This window comes from Herpailurus yagouaroundi, unplaced genomic scaffold, assembly GCF_014898765.1.
Source record: "Herpailurus yagouaroundi ecotype Mexico unplaced genomic scaffold, PumYag 205, whole genome shotgun sequence".
Classification (NCBI taxonomy): Eukaryota; Metazoa; Chordata; class Mammalia; order Carnivora; family Felidae; genus Herpailurus; species Herpailurus yagouaroundi.
In genome coordinates, this window is record NW_024412436.1 from 10,158,461 (window position 1) to 10,173,039 (window position 14,579).

General features: G+C 44.8%; 1 protein-coding gene across 4 annotated transcripts in view; it reads left to right on the forward strand.

The window, feature by feature from the left end:
* SPMIP3 (sperm microtubule inner protein 3) overlaps positions 1 to 14,080 on the forward strand; it is a 28,069-nt gene extending 13,989 nt beyond the window's left edge. Inside the window, exons 3-5 of one of the 4 annotated variants that reach the window (XM_040451853.1) lie at positions 713 to 808; positions 5,468 to 5,640; positions 13,891 to 14,080. In XM_040451853.1, coding sequence (XP_040307787.1) covers positions 713 to 808; positions 5,468 to 5,640; positions 13,891 to 13,982 — 361 coding nt within the window. In that variant the 3' untranslated portion in view covers positions 13,983 to 14,080. Of the gene's footprint in view, positions 1 to 712; positions 809 to 5,467; positions 5,641 to 8,590; positions 8,838 to 11,794; positions 11,978 to 13,890 lie in introns of those variants that run through there. The other 3 variants (XM_040451856.1, XM_040451854.1, XM_040451857.1) reach the window with 3 other exon arrangements.
* The last annotated feature ends 499 nt before the right edge of the window (positions 14,081 to 14,579 follow it).

Genomic DNA, 14,579 nt, shown 5'->3' on the forward strand with positions numbered 1-14,579 from the left:
GCCGAAATCAAGAGTCGGGTACTTGAACTGAGCCACTCAGGCACCCCAAAATAAGATGTCTTTCAAACGGTAGGGTCTGGATATCCCGGCACCCTTGCCTCACCTTGCCTTGGTTCAGCTGTACACGCCCACCCACCCCTGCTCAACTTCACACCCCAAAAGCACTTCCTCCCCCCCACCGATTTGTGCTTCAAAATGTCTTTACAACCCAGCCCTCCCTGGCAAAGCTAAGTTCCCTCCTCCTGCCCACAAGCGCCCTGTGCTTTGGCCATCATAGAGCCTATTCATTTCTTGCCCCATACACTTAATTGTCACAGCTTTTAAAAAATCTAAAATACTTGGGCAAGTTTGTAAACCTACCAAAAGTAGGGGAAAAAATAGTATAAGAAGCCCCCACATCACCATTCCCTCATTTCAACAATGATCAACATTTGCCCCCACTGATTTTAAATAGCCTCTTATTTCTTTTTCTGATAGTTTGAACCTAATACCTGACACATCAAATACTTCCTTATGACTCTTGAGAAGGAAATCCTGAAAAATGGATAACAGAAGACAGCCCTATCAAGAAATTCGAAAGGTTTCCAGAGCTCTGTGCCAGAAACCGGAAGCAAAGACTACATGTATTTTTTATTATACCACAGCTGGCATTCTGTTGTAAAGAACTAATTGCTTTTTTTTTTTTTAATCACCCTTTTACTTTCTCCACTAGTGTATTCATCGCTCATCAAGGAAAGGACATCCAAGGATATTACCCCGGGCAGCTGGCAAGAGTCCACTTTGATTCTAGTGCGAAGAGACCTCCCAGGTGAGGAGACCTTCCTAAATCTTAGTTTACAAAAATTTCATTAAAGTTAGAATGATAAAATGAAAAAAAAAGGGGGGGGAGGGATGACAATTTGTAGTCATAATAATGATAACAATAATAATTATTATTTAATGGCTAAAAAAAAAGCTTGGAACAAAATACACCAAACTTAACAATGATGTTTTATGACTGGTTAAGATCATTGGTATCTGTATTTTATTTTTCATCTTTCTCTCTGTTTTCCAGATTTTTCTCTAAAGAACATATATTACTTTTGTAATCAACAATAAATATAGAATGTTACTAAATCATCAAAGAAATGTAAGAAACACCAAGAGTTTAGAGTTTCAACTTGTTCAAAAAACTTACCCTCCTGAGAGTCAGTTTCCCTCTCAGTAAAATTGTGAATTTGGTTTCTGTCTTTCCAAATGTGATTTTAACAAAAAGAAAAGGAAAAAACAAAGAACAGTCACTTGGGCGTTATTTAAGTTTGTTTATTTATTTATTTATTTATTTATTTATTTATTTAGAGAGTGCAGGAAGGGCAGAGAGAGAAGGAGAGAGACAGAATCCCAAGCAAGCTTCGCCTACCAGGGCAGAACCCAATATGGGGCTCAATGCAGGACTCGATGAGGGACTCACTTCATATAGTTGCACATTTTTTTTACTCATGATGAGAACTTTTAAAGTCTACCATTTTAGGACCTTTCAAATACACAATACCATATTATTACCTATAATCACCATGCAGTACATTACACTTCTAGAATTTATTTATCTGGAAGTTCGTACATTTTGACCTCCTTCACCCATTCCCCCCCCCGCCCAAGTCTGCCTCTGGCAGCCACAATCTGTTCTCTTTTTCTATGTGTTTGGTTTTTTTGTATTCCACGTATAAGTGAGATCATATGGTCCTTGTTTTTATCTGATCTTTTTTCACATATATATATATATATATACATATATGAGAAAAACATATATATATATATATATATGTATGTATACAACAACATCTTCTCTATCCATTCATCCATCAATGAACACTTAGAATGTTTCTATGTCTTGGCCATTGCAAATGATGCTGCAATGAACATAGAGATACAGATATCTGAGACAGGGATTTCACTTTCTTTGGATGTGTACCCAGAAGGGGAACTCCTGGTAGTCCTAGCTTTTGGAGGAACCTCCATACTGTTCACAATGGCTGCACCAGTTTGCAGTCCTACAACAGCGCACGAAGGTTCCCGTTTCTCCACCTCCTCGCCAACACTTCTTATCTCTTGCCTTTTTGATACTAGCCATTCTAACAGGTGGGAGGTGACAGCTCACTGTGGTTTCAGCTTGCATTTCCCTGATGGTTAGTGACGGGGAGCATTCTTCATGAGTCTGTTTGGCATCCATACGTCTTCTTCGGGAAAAAAAATGTTCTGATTCTCTGCCCGTTTGTTAGTCAGACGGGTTTTTTTTGTTTTTTGTTTTTTGTTTTTTTTACTATTGACTTGTAGGAGTTGTTTGTGTATTTTGGCCATTAACTCCTTATCAGATATATGATTGGCAAATATTTATCCTATTCCACAGGTTGCCTTTTTATTTTGTTGCTCTCCTTCGCTGTGCAAAAACTTTTTAGTTTGATGTAGTCCCGTTTATTTGTGTTTTTGTTGCCTTTACTTTTGGTGTCAAATCCAAAAACTCATTGCTAAGCTTGATGTTAAGGAATTTACTCCTTATTGTTTTCTTCTAGGAGTTTTATGGTTTCAGGTCTTACCTTCAAGTCTTTAACTAATTTTGAGTTGCTTTTTGTGTATAAGATAATTCATCTTTTGCATGTTGCATTTTTTCCAACACCACTTACTAAAGAGACTATCTTCGGGGCGCCTGGGTGGCGCAGTCGGTTAAGCATCCGACTTCAGCCAGGTCACGATCTCACGGTCCGTGGGTTCGAGCCCCGTGTCAGGCTCTGGGCTGATGGCTCAGAGCCTGGAGCCTGTTTCCGATTCTGTGTCTCCCTCTCTCTCTGCCCCTCCCCCGTTTATGCTCTGTCTCTCTCTGTCCCCCCCCCCCCAAAAAAATAAATAAACGTTGAAAAAAAATAAAAAAAAAATAAAGAGACTATCCTCTCTCCATTGTATATTTTGGGGATTTTTTTTTTTTTTTGTCTAAACCAATTGACCACATAGATGTGGGTTTATTTCTGTGCTCACTATCCTGTTCTGTTGGTATATGTAACATATGTGTCTTTTTTATGACAATATCATACTGCTTTAATTGCTATAGCTTTATAATATAATTTGAAACCAGGAAGCATGATGTCTCCATGTTGTTTCTCTTTCTCAAGATTGCTTTAGATATTTGGACTCTTTTGTGGGATTTTTAGGATTTTAGAATTCTTTGTTCTAGTCCTGTGAAAGAATGCCTTTGGAATTTTTATTTTATTTATTTATTTACTTTTTTATTTTTTTCAAAAGAGAGAGTAAGAGGCAGAGGGAGAGAGAGAGAGAATCCCAAGCCGGCTCCGTGCCTGTGCAAAGCCCGACACAGGGCTCGATCCCATGAGCCCAGGATCACGACCTGAGCCGAAACCAAGAGTCGGGCTCTCAACTGACTGAGCCATCCACATGCCCCTGCCTTTGGAATTTTTATAGGAATTGCATAAAATGTGTAGATGGATTTGGATAGTATGACATTTTAACAATATTAATTCTTCCAATCCATGGACACAGAATATCTTCCCATTTATTTGTGTTTTCTTCCATTTCTTTCATCAGTGTCTTAACGGTTTTCAATGTGTAGGTCTTTAACCTCCTTGGTTAAATGTACTCCTATTGATTGTTTTTGATGCAATTGTAAATAGGATTGTTGTCTTAATTTCTCTGTCTGATAGTTTATTGTTAGTGTATAGAAATGCAATACATTTTTCTACATTGATTTCATATCCTGAAACTTCCCTGAACTCCTTCATTAGTTCTAACATTTTTTTGGTGGAGTCTTTACAGTTTTCTATATATTGATCATGCTATCTGCAAATAGAGACAGTTTTACTTCTGACTTTCCTATTTGGATACCTTTTATTTCTTTTCCTTGCCTAATTGCTCTGGTTGGGACTTCCAATATACGTTAAATAAAAGTAGTGAGAGTGGACATCCTTGTCTTACTCCTGATCTTAGAAAAAAGCTTACAGCTTTCTAATTTGGAATATGAGATTAGCTGTGGGCTTTCATATATAGTCTTTATTATGTTGAAATATGTTCCCTTTATACCCACATTATCATTAATGGATGTTGAATTTTGTCACATTCTTTTCCACATCTACTGAGATGATGGTATGATTATTATCTTTCAATTTTTTAATGTTTTATTCATTTTTGCGAGAGAGGGGGGGATGCAGAGGGGAGACAGGATCCAAAGCAGGCTCTGCACTGACAGCAGACAGCCCGATGTGGGCTCAAATCCATGAGTTGCAAGATCATGACCCAAGTTGAAGTTGGATGCCCAACCGACTGAGCCCTCCAAGGCGCCCCTCCTTCAATTTGTTAATGTGGCATATTATGTCGATTGATTTGCAGATGTTGAACCTTCCTTGTAGCCCTGGAGTAAATCCCACTTGGTCATGGTGTACGATCCTTTTAATGTGTTGTTGAATTCAGTTTGCTGATATTTTGATGATTGAAACCTTGTTTTGTATAACAGTTTTCCTGACATAATTCCCACACCATAGAGCTCATCCATTTAAAGTGTTCAATTCAACTGAAACCTTTGTTCAAACTTAATTATTTATTGTGGACTTTCTTCCATCTCAAAATTTATAATTCCACAGCATCACTTTTAATGGTGGTATGATATTCCTGTACATGTCTGTATCATTTTCTAAATAATCCCTCTTTTTTCACATGAAGATTGTTTCCATTCTTTTATTATCATAAAATTCTTTGGTGAACATTCTTCGAGCTATGTCTTTGGTGACACCCCTAATTTCCGGAGTTGGCTGTGACAAAGTATATGCACATTTTAAAGATATTAATACTCACCACCAAAGTGTTCTCAAGCAAGCTGCACCAGTGAGTGTAAACTCCCACACGTGTATGAAGATATTTCACCATTAAATTTTGATTCTTCTTTACTTTTACTTTCAGAGGGGACTTATCTGAGTGGAGGGACAGGAAGGTTATAACTGATTTCAGGTTCACCCAACACCAACTTGCACCATAGTGGTTAGCCTGGTCAGAAGACAGTGTTGGTTCCTGGAGGGAACCAAACATCCATAGGGAAGAAAATTACGATGGGAAAGGGCACTGGGGAGATGTGGAGTACAGGAAGTAGCCAGGGCACAGGAAGTACGGTACAGGAGATAGCCAGAGTGCAGGAAGCAGAGTACAGGAAGTAGCCACACTTGAGCAGACCCAGTGGAGGTTTCAATGCAGGTCGTCTTCTGGAACCTGTGGTTGAGGAGGAGGAGGGATGCTACCATGGGGGAACAAGGGACTGGGATCCTCGAGCCACCTGCTGAAAACCCCGCTGTGCTGGCCTTGGTGCCATGGAGTCTTACCAATAGTATCTTTGTAGCCTCCTGGCTGCTTCCAGAGAGTGGATTTCAGCTGATGAGAACATTGGACTGCTTTTCTTCTACTGGGTGCTCAGCAAGCTGTTTCTATTTTCATTTAGACCTCTCATAGACTTGACAATTCCACCCAAGAGAAAAAGCCAGTATCAGCCTCAATTAGACCAACAAACTCTCATTCGATACATTTGTTTTCGAAGACATTCAAGGCCCGCTGAACCATGGTATAAAGAAACCACCTACCAAAGGGACTATTCTCTGCCATTTTACAAGATTGGTAAGTCAGGTCAACTGCTCTTCCTCTCTCAGATCACACTTGCCTCCGATGAGTCTCTTTCGTGGGCTTCTAGCCATCAGGGACGTGTCTGGGACCAATCAAGTTGGGGACAGTGTGTGTGTGTGTGTGTGTGTGTGTGTGTGTCGAGGTGCAGGAAGAAGAATTTAGAGGCTGGCCCAAGGGCTGTTTCCGCCTCTCCTTTTTTCCAGCTCGCTATAGAATTCAAGGATAAAAATGCAGAAATGTCAGGGTGGCTCAGCTGGTTAAGCATCTGACTTTGGCTCAGGTCCTGATCACGTGGTTCATGAGTTAAGGGCTCTGCGCGAATGGCACCAAGCCTGCTTGGGATTCTGTCTCTCCTTCGCTCTGCCCCTCCCCAACTTGTGCGTGCACGTGCGCGCTCTCTCAAAATAAATAAACAAACTTAATAAAAAAGAAAAGAAAACGCAGAAATGTCCTTGCTAGGAAGCAGGCTCAAGTGTGACTGCTTCTTACCGAGCCTCTCGTCACTCAACAAATTCCTTGTGGTGCCTAACTATATTGAGGAAGTTTTTTTCTTTTCTCCCATTTTTTTTTTAAATGTTTTATTTATCTTTGGGAGAAAGGGCATCAGTAGGGGAGGGGCAATGCGGGGGTGGACAGAGGATCTGAAGCAGTCTCCACACTGACAGCAGTGAGCCTGATGTGGGGCTTGAACTCACGTACTGTGAGATCATGACCTGAGCTGAAGTTGGACGTTTAAGTGCCTGAACCACCCAGAGGCCCCCTTGTTCTCCCATTTTAAACGACTTTATGACAATTTGACATTTGGAGGCATGTTTCAAAAATTCTAAGTTCCCTGTACATTGCAACATGTGTGGCTATGAAGGGCCAAGCCCTCCCCCAGATGTGAGCCGGGGGTACACACGTGGATGCCAGTGTAGACATTACTTGTATTCCTGTCCTCATGGATGCCTTGAATTTTAGTGAGGGGAAGGAGTCGCTGCGTTGACAGGCTTTGTAAGTGAGTTAACCCCACTGTTTCTGGAGCTCTTACCCTGTGGCAGGAACATATTTTGTCCTCGTAACACCACTCTTAGGTAAGTGGTGTTTTCCAAGAAGGGGGGGATCGAGTTTCTGAGACAGTTAATGACCCAGATCACCAGGCAGCAGGTAGGAGGGGCAGAGTTCAGACCCAGGCCATTTGAGACATAGCATTCAGGCAGAGGCCAAGCTCTGTGCTTGACCTGTAACCCATATGGCCTCTGTCACAGCTGGGTGTCACCTGCACTACTGTTTATCTAATAGTTTTCTTTAAAGTGAGTCACTTTCTTCTTGCTTGAGAAAGAGTAAGAAACCGAGTAGGAGGATGGTGGAGGGAGCGGCTGGGGGTGAGGAGGGCCCACCCTTCCACCTGTTCTCCCCTGAGAAGAGTGGCTAGCCAGGGATGGGGCTCAGGTCCCAGGGGAAGAGCAAACACCAGCAGCCAGGAGGGTGGGAGTCAGGCCCAGGCGATTCATCTCTAGACAGTGGAGCCACGGAGGGGCGGGGGGGGGGGGGGGGGCGGGCGCAGTAGATGAGGCCGACGGGCCGCATGTGGGCAGGAGGCATCTGGCATAATAGGTTCCCAGGGGTGCGAAGCTGGGTTCTGGGAGGTGGGAGACGGGTGGAGGCTGAGCAGGGCGGGAGATGAGGGGAGAGGGAGGCTGGGGGCTGAGATGAGCTCTAGGGAAGGAGGTGCCGGGAGGGAGTGTAGGACGGTAGAAGTTGGGGTCCCACAGGGGGCCCCGGGACGGTTGTATTAACGGAAGCCAGGGTGGGTATGGGTGCAGATCAGGGCTGAGGATGAGGCCTGAGGGGGGACGGGAGCCGCCAGGGGCTGAGTAGCTGGAGAGAAGAGGTGGGCAGGAGAACCAGCTAAGCGGCTTGCCCTTTCGAGAACGTTCGGGTCTGAAGTCAGCTTCCTTAGCAGGGGGTAATCCAGGTGGGCCTTGGGTTACCAAAGTGGTAATAGACAAGACCTTCTTTCCAATTCCTCTAATCCGGTGAGACAGAAAGACACGAAAGGTTTTCTCCCCTGCTTGTTTTAGACGACAATTCTTAATTCTTTCCGCCCTATGGAACCAGGGGAGTGTTTAGCAACCCAGTTGAGTATTTACCAGGTTCTGTGTCCCTAACACCGTGCCGGGTACCATGGGAGGAGGTGAGTGCCAAGCCCAGCCTCTGACCTTAGCCACGGGGCGTTCCCAATAGAATCAGGAAGGTGAAGCAACAACCAGCCTGCCAGAGAATGACTAAGCGACTAGCTGAGTGGGAGCTGGAAGGTGGGGTCTAGAACATGCTAGGCCCTGATGGATGAGGTTCCAGGCAGAGGGAACAGGGGCCCCCAGGCAGGGACACCGCAGCCGGGACGTGGTGGGGGGATGGTGAGGCTCGTGGAAGGTGAGAGAGCAGGGAGGTCTCCAGCCAGGAGGACTCAGGCCCCAGGGCCACTGTGGGCCCGCATGCCCTGACTCTTCAGTGTTGGGCAAGACGCTCAGCTTCTCTGAACCCGACTGCTCGGAAGTCTGTAGTTTAAAAAAAATTTTTTTTTAACGTTTTATTTATTTTTGAGACAGGGAGAGACAGAGCATGAACGGGGGAGGGTCAGAGAGAGGGAGACACAGAATCGGAAACAGGCTCCAGGCTCTGAGCTGTCAGCACAGAGCCCGACACGGGGCTCGAACTCGCAGACCGCGAGATCATGACCTGAGCCAAAGTCAGCCGCTTAACCGACTGAGCCACCCAGGCGCCCCATCGGAAGTCTGTAGTTTAGCATAGCTGTTAGTATTTAAAATGTCTGTCATGGGCCCAGAACTGTGCTGAATGATACACACACACACACACACACACACACACACACGTGTATACACTCGTGGTTGCAATGAGTCACAGCCCCCGTGATGTAGCTATTATTATTTACTCCACGTAGCAGAAGAGAAAACCGAGCATTACAGACTTTAAGAAACTCACTCCATCCAGCAGCTGGTGGGTCGTCGATCCGGGCCCTCCAGAGAATGAATGGAGGGAGGCTTCACAGGAAATGAGAAGAAGATTCAGGTGGTGCAGCATTTGGAGTGAGGAAGGACACCATCAAGAGAGAACTCACGAGAACTCACGAGGCATTAAAGCTCGTTGCACAGCCACCCGCTCCGACCGCAGGATTGTTGGTGTCTCTGATGGAAATAATGGTTTTCGGCCAGAGACGTGTCAAGCTGGGATCCGTAGGCAACTGAAAATGAGGTGCTGGAAAGTGCAGCAGGCAGCATTAGACAAGGAACAGGGTTGGACAGCCCCCTACCCAGTGAGGGTTGAAGCCTGACCCATTCAAGAGATAATTCATGTCGAAATAGTCACTGACCCGCCGAGCAAGTGTGTATGAGTTATCTATCGTGGAGGAACATCTCACTCCAAAACCTAGTGGTTTATCAGATAAATGATCATGATTTTCACCTTTTAGATGGGCAGTTCTGGCTCAGGGTTTCTCTCTCAAGGAATCAGTCACCTGCAGTGAGCGGGGCATCATCTGAAGGCTTGACTGGGGCCGGAGGGTCTGCCTCCAAGGTGGCTCATTCACATGGTCGTCACTCACGTGCTGGCTCATGACTGGGGCCTCAGTGCCTTTCCGGGTGGGTCTCCTCACACCAGTGCCAAATGTCCCGAGGGCACGGCAGTTAGCTCCCCCTACCTAGAATGGGCAATCTGGGATGAAGGGGGACACGGTAATGCCTTTTCTGACCCGGGGGCAGAAGCCACACACTGTCACTTCTGAATGGTCCTACTGAGGCAGTGTGCAAGGATTACATAAGGCACGGGTACCACGGGGTGAGAATTACTGGGGTCCGCTTTGGAAGCTGGCAACCAAGCTCACTCATTGACTGAGCACCCTTTATGAACCAGCCACGGTGCTGTCTACGGGGGGTACAGTGACCTGGATAGACAGCACATCTGCTTTCATGGAGCTGACATTCTTGGGGGCCTACAGAGCACAACCAAGCACGCTTTGTCAACATTATAGACTGCAGTGGTGCTATCAGGGAAACAGGCAGGGTGATAAGTGAACTCAAGGGAGTTTTTGCTTTTAATAGCACAGTCAGGGAAAACCTCTATGCAATTTTAGCGGAGCCCTGCAACACAGGAATGAGTCACGTTAGAGAGCGTTTCAGGAGAAAGGAACAAACAGTAAGTCCAAAAGCTTGAAAGCAGGAAAGGCCTAGGCTTGTTTGAGGAACAGAAAGGAACCCGGTGTAGCGGGTGTGTGGTCAGGGAGGGCGCCTGGATTCGAATCTCAAAACAAAGACCTGGAAGGGTTCGAGCGGAGGAGTGACCGATCATTTGTATTTTGAAAAGATCAATTCTAGCTGCTGCTAAGGCCCTGTTTGGAGAGGGACAAGAGGTAGGGCATGCCGACCAGCCAGGAGGCTATTTGCCAGCTTAGAACGGAGACGATGGGGCTTGGACCAGCAGGGAAAATGAAAAAGGAGGAATGGATTCCAGAGATATTTTGGAGGTGACATCAGTTGGACTCAGTGACTTGCTGTGAGAGCGTTTTCATTCATTCGTCTGTGTTCTTCCAGTAAATGATTTGAGAGCCTATTTGTATGCCAAGCAGTGTGCAAGGTTTTGGCGATACAGTGTCAAACAAAAATAGACACAACGTTTCTACATGCAGGAAGCTTCAACCAGAACCGGGATAGAAATAAGCATACCATTTCACCTGGCATAAATGCGATAGAGCAGAATTTATGTGGTGCTATAGGAGCGCTTAATGGGTTTCCCTGAGGAAATGATGAGCGAAAAGTTCACTAAGCGAGGAGTAGGGGAAGAGCTTCAGAGCGAGCACAGAGTGTGCAAAGGCCCTGTGGTAGGAACACAACATGTTTGAGAAACTTAAAAAAAATGTGCTAAAGCACAGAGATCAGGAAGGGTGGAGCAGGATGTAACTAGAGATTTAAAGACAGGAACAAGGAGAGGGTATACAGGCCATTTTCAGCTCTGGCACCTCTAGCCTGAGATAAATGGCAAATCACTAAAAAGTTTTAAGGAGGGTGGAGACGCCATGATTAAAAGTGCATTGTGAAAATGAGAAGGAAAGGGAGGCCGGGTGGGGAGTCGGGTGAGGCAGGGACTGAATATGCTGAGTCAGGAGCACCCCTGCCCGCTGCCCCCAGCAGTGGTTAGGCTAAAGGTTCTCACCCTCAGTGACATCACTTTTCGCAAGCCAGATGCCCAGGAGATACCCATACCAATTAAATCAGGATGATCTGGTGCAGGGGTGGGGTGGGGCGGGGTGGGGTGGTCCCAGGCATCAGTAATTTAAAAACCTCCCCAGATTGGTCCCCCATGTGGCCAAGTTTGGGAACCAGTGGTTTAGGCAGGTGATGACAGCTGGTAACAGTAAAGAGAACTGGATGGATTTGCGAGGCGCTTAGGGGGCGATTATTTTGTGAACAACCATCAGGTAGGCGACAGGGGGGTCTTCAAGAGACCTAACAGAGAGAGGTCACAAATCTGAGCACTGAGAGAGACCACAGCAGGCACTGAATCGAGGGTTTGTTTAAATCAAGAAACTGGGGGCGCCTGGGTGGCGCAGTCGGTTAAGCGTCCGACTTCAGCCAGGTCACGATCTCGCGGTCCGGGAGTTCGAGCCCCGCATCAGGCTCTGGGCTGACGGCTCGGAGCCTGGAGCCTGTTTCCGATTCTGTGTCTCCCTCTCTCTCTGCCCCTCCCCCGTTCATGCTCGGTCTCTCTCTGTCCCAAAAATAAATAAACGTTGAAAAAAAAAATTAAAAAAAAAAATAAATCAAGAAACTGTACTCCTTGAAGGAGTCTTTGGGGGAAGGGCTTCTCAGAGAATAAGATCGATATAAAGTGGTTTACGAAGACGTGGGTTTTTTGTTTTTGTTTTTGTTTCTAATCTTAACCATTTGACCCGTCTTGGTGATCAGATTTTAAGGGCCGGACATATGCCTAGATTAGCACTGACTCGCATTTCACTGTCGGGTTCTCATTTCTTCTTTGGGCATTGTTGAAAAACGGATTAAATATAGATTGTGATAGATCACCTCTCAAGAAGTTCTTCCTCAGTAACAAATTCATTCTCAGCACATTCTCAGGGGTGCGTTTATTTTTTTAGGAAACATTGATTAAGCACAGACTCTGTGCAAGACACAGTGTAAGATGGACAGACTCTATTCTCAGAGAACCTAGAGCCTGTGAATATGAGACGGCCCCTCACACAAAATTTGCCCATGTATTACCCTGGCACCAAATAATTAAAAGAACTCATCCTCTGAAAATAAAATATCTGCTCTTCGTAGCGGTGTGACCCTTAGACTCCCTGACCTTCTGATTTCTCGTCTGTAAAAAGGATAATAATAGTATCTACCTAACAGAACAGAGATAACCATATAAGGAACTTAGCATTGTGCTTGTACGTAACATTAATAGGCCTTCAAAAAATATTAGCTATTATATTATCGATCAAAGAATAAACACGTGCCATAATAAATGTTTGTAAACAGACAAATAAACAAAAAACCCTAATGCAACGGGATTGTGTTTTATTCTGGGATCAAGCTCTAAAACCAGTGCCTCAAGTAGTTATCATGTATATCGAAGTTATCCTTGGAAATCTCTTAAACTGTTCCAAGTGATACTATCAAATGATACTAAATTATTACAGTAGTTGGAATAAATGGGATTCAGGAAGTTGGTTAAATTGTCTCCGTAGTTCTCACTTAACTCGTTTTATTTTTCGATGATGACTTTGGAAGAAGTCACCCCCACAAATCCACATGAACAAGAGTTTCACTTTATCAAATGGTAAGGAAGTCCCCCAAATCATTTCACATGTCCTTTCCACAGTAGTCTCACCCCCAAATCTGCATAGCGTACTTCGGGCTTGATAGCATCCACTGTCTGTGGGCATGTTGACTCGGTGAAGCCCCAAAAGTTTGTTGCACGTTCTGGGAACATTTATTGCCCAGTCGATCCAGTCGAATGAGTGCGTCATTCAGCTCCATGGCTGGTGAGGGATTCTTCACGCTCCTAAACCGCTTAGACACAGTGTAACCCTCGAGAAGGTCAGAGTTGCTATTTTAACCCCATAAGCCTTGGGAAGTTGAATGGTTACTTAGTTCAGACAGGTACACACTATTCAATTAGATTTCAAGAATCCTCCAGGGATGGCATTTCGAGTCATACTCCTGGGTTCAATGAAATATTATCCATTCTTAATACCAAGAAATGTTTGTGTCTTTCAATGCTGTAGAAGTAAGTGTGGAAGGTGTAATGGAGCAGTGAAGAGGTCAGGGACTTGGGGGCCAGGTATTCCTGGGTCAAGTCCCCTCACTATCCTATAAACTTGGGCACGTTCATGAATCTCTTTGAGATGGTGACCCCATCAGTGGGCATCTGAGGATTACCGTGGGTATTAAGGTAAGTAACACAGTGCACGGCACTACACGTAATACAGCTGCCTTACGATGCTATCGCCATAACGCCGTGCTCTTTGGTTCACCCAGTGTGGATGCGATGGCTGATGCATTTATCCCCAAGCCCTCCGCGAACCCTCAGCTCCAGACAAGCAGAACTGTTAGTGATTGTAGATAAGAGGGTATAAAGTACAGGAACTCCAGTGGGGGTAAATTGAGGGATGGTACCAACTGAAGTTTGATACAAACACACAGAGTGGCCTGTTTCCAGTGTGGGGTTTATAGGGGTTGGGGGGTCTACAGTTAGGATGTCAAAATGCAAACGTATATGACTGATTTAATTTTATTTACATGTGGGCATAACTCAGTGAGGTGCCTCTTGGTCACAGAATGAAACGCAGAAATAACCTTTTGACTAAGTCCTGTTCCCCCACATCTTTCACATATATCCCTTTCTCTTCAATCCCCCAAATTATTTTATTGCATACAATTGTCGTGGACACTATTTGGGGGCACTTGGTTGGCTCAGTCGGTTGAGCGTCCGACTTCGGCTCAGCTCACGATCTCACAGTTCGTGAGTTCGAGCCCCGCGTCGGGCTCTGTGCTGACAGCTCGGAGCCTGGAGCCTGCTTCGGATTCTGTGTCCCCCTCTCTCTCTGCCCCTCCCCCCCACCTCTTTCTTCCTCTCAAAAATGAATAAACATTAAAAAAATTAAACAAAATTGTTGTTGACACTATTTTAAAATTTAGGAGTGAACGGTCTTAAAATAAATCATTGACTTGTTTTAAATTCCAGATTGGAACAAGAAATTAGCCACAGTCTCATCGAACCCTAGACCACTCGATTCTCTGCCAGAGCTCTACTGTTGTCAAGAGAGGCAGTTGTGAACGAAAACCGCTTAAATTGTAAATAACCATGGCATTCAAACAAAACAATATTTGGAGTTCTTAGGTGACTCTTTTAGATTAAAATAATAACAGGACTACTGTTGATTGAAGTGTGTATCTGGGTGGTTACAATCCTGAAATATTTACATGTGGCAAAGTCTTTTCAGATTGAGGCGATCAACCTAAGGGCAGGGGATCAAGAGTCAAGTTTAAGGCGCACCTGGGTGGCTCAGTCGGTTGAGCATCTGACTTCGGCTCAGGTCATGATCTTGCGGTCCGTGAGTTCGAGCCCCGCGTTGGGCTCTGTGCTGACCGCTCAGAGCCTGGAGCCTGTTTCAGATTCTGTGTCTCCCTCTCTCTCTGTCCCTCCCCTGCTCATGCTCTGTCTCTCTCTCTGTCAAAAATAAATAAACATTAAAAAAATTTTTTAAAAAAGTCAAGTTTAAGACAACTTGTCATCTCTTCTCACATCAACCGTCTTACATTTAATCCAAAGGTTATACAGGGGGCCAGGTAAGAATATAATCTGCTCAATAATTGCATTACTCATTATAAAGAAAAGAAAAGAAAAGAAAAGAAAAGAAAAGAAAAGAAAAG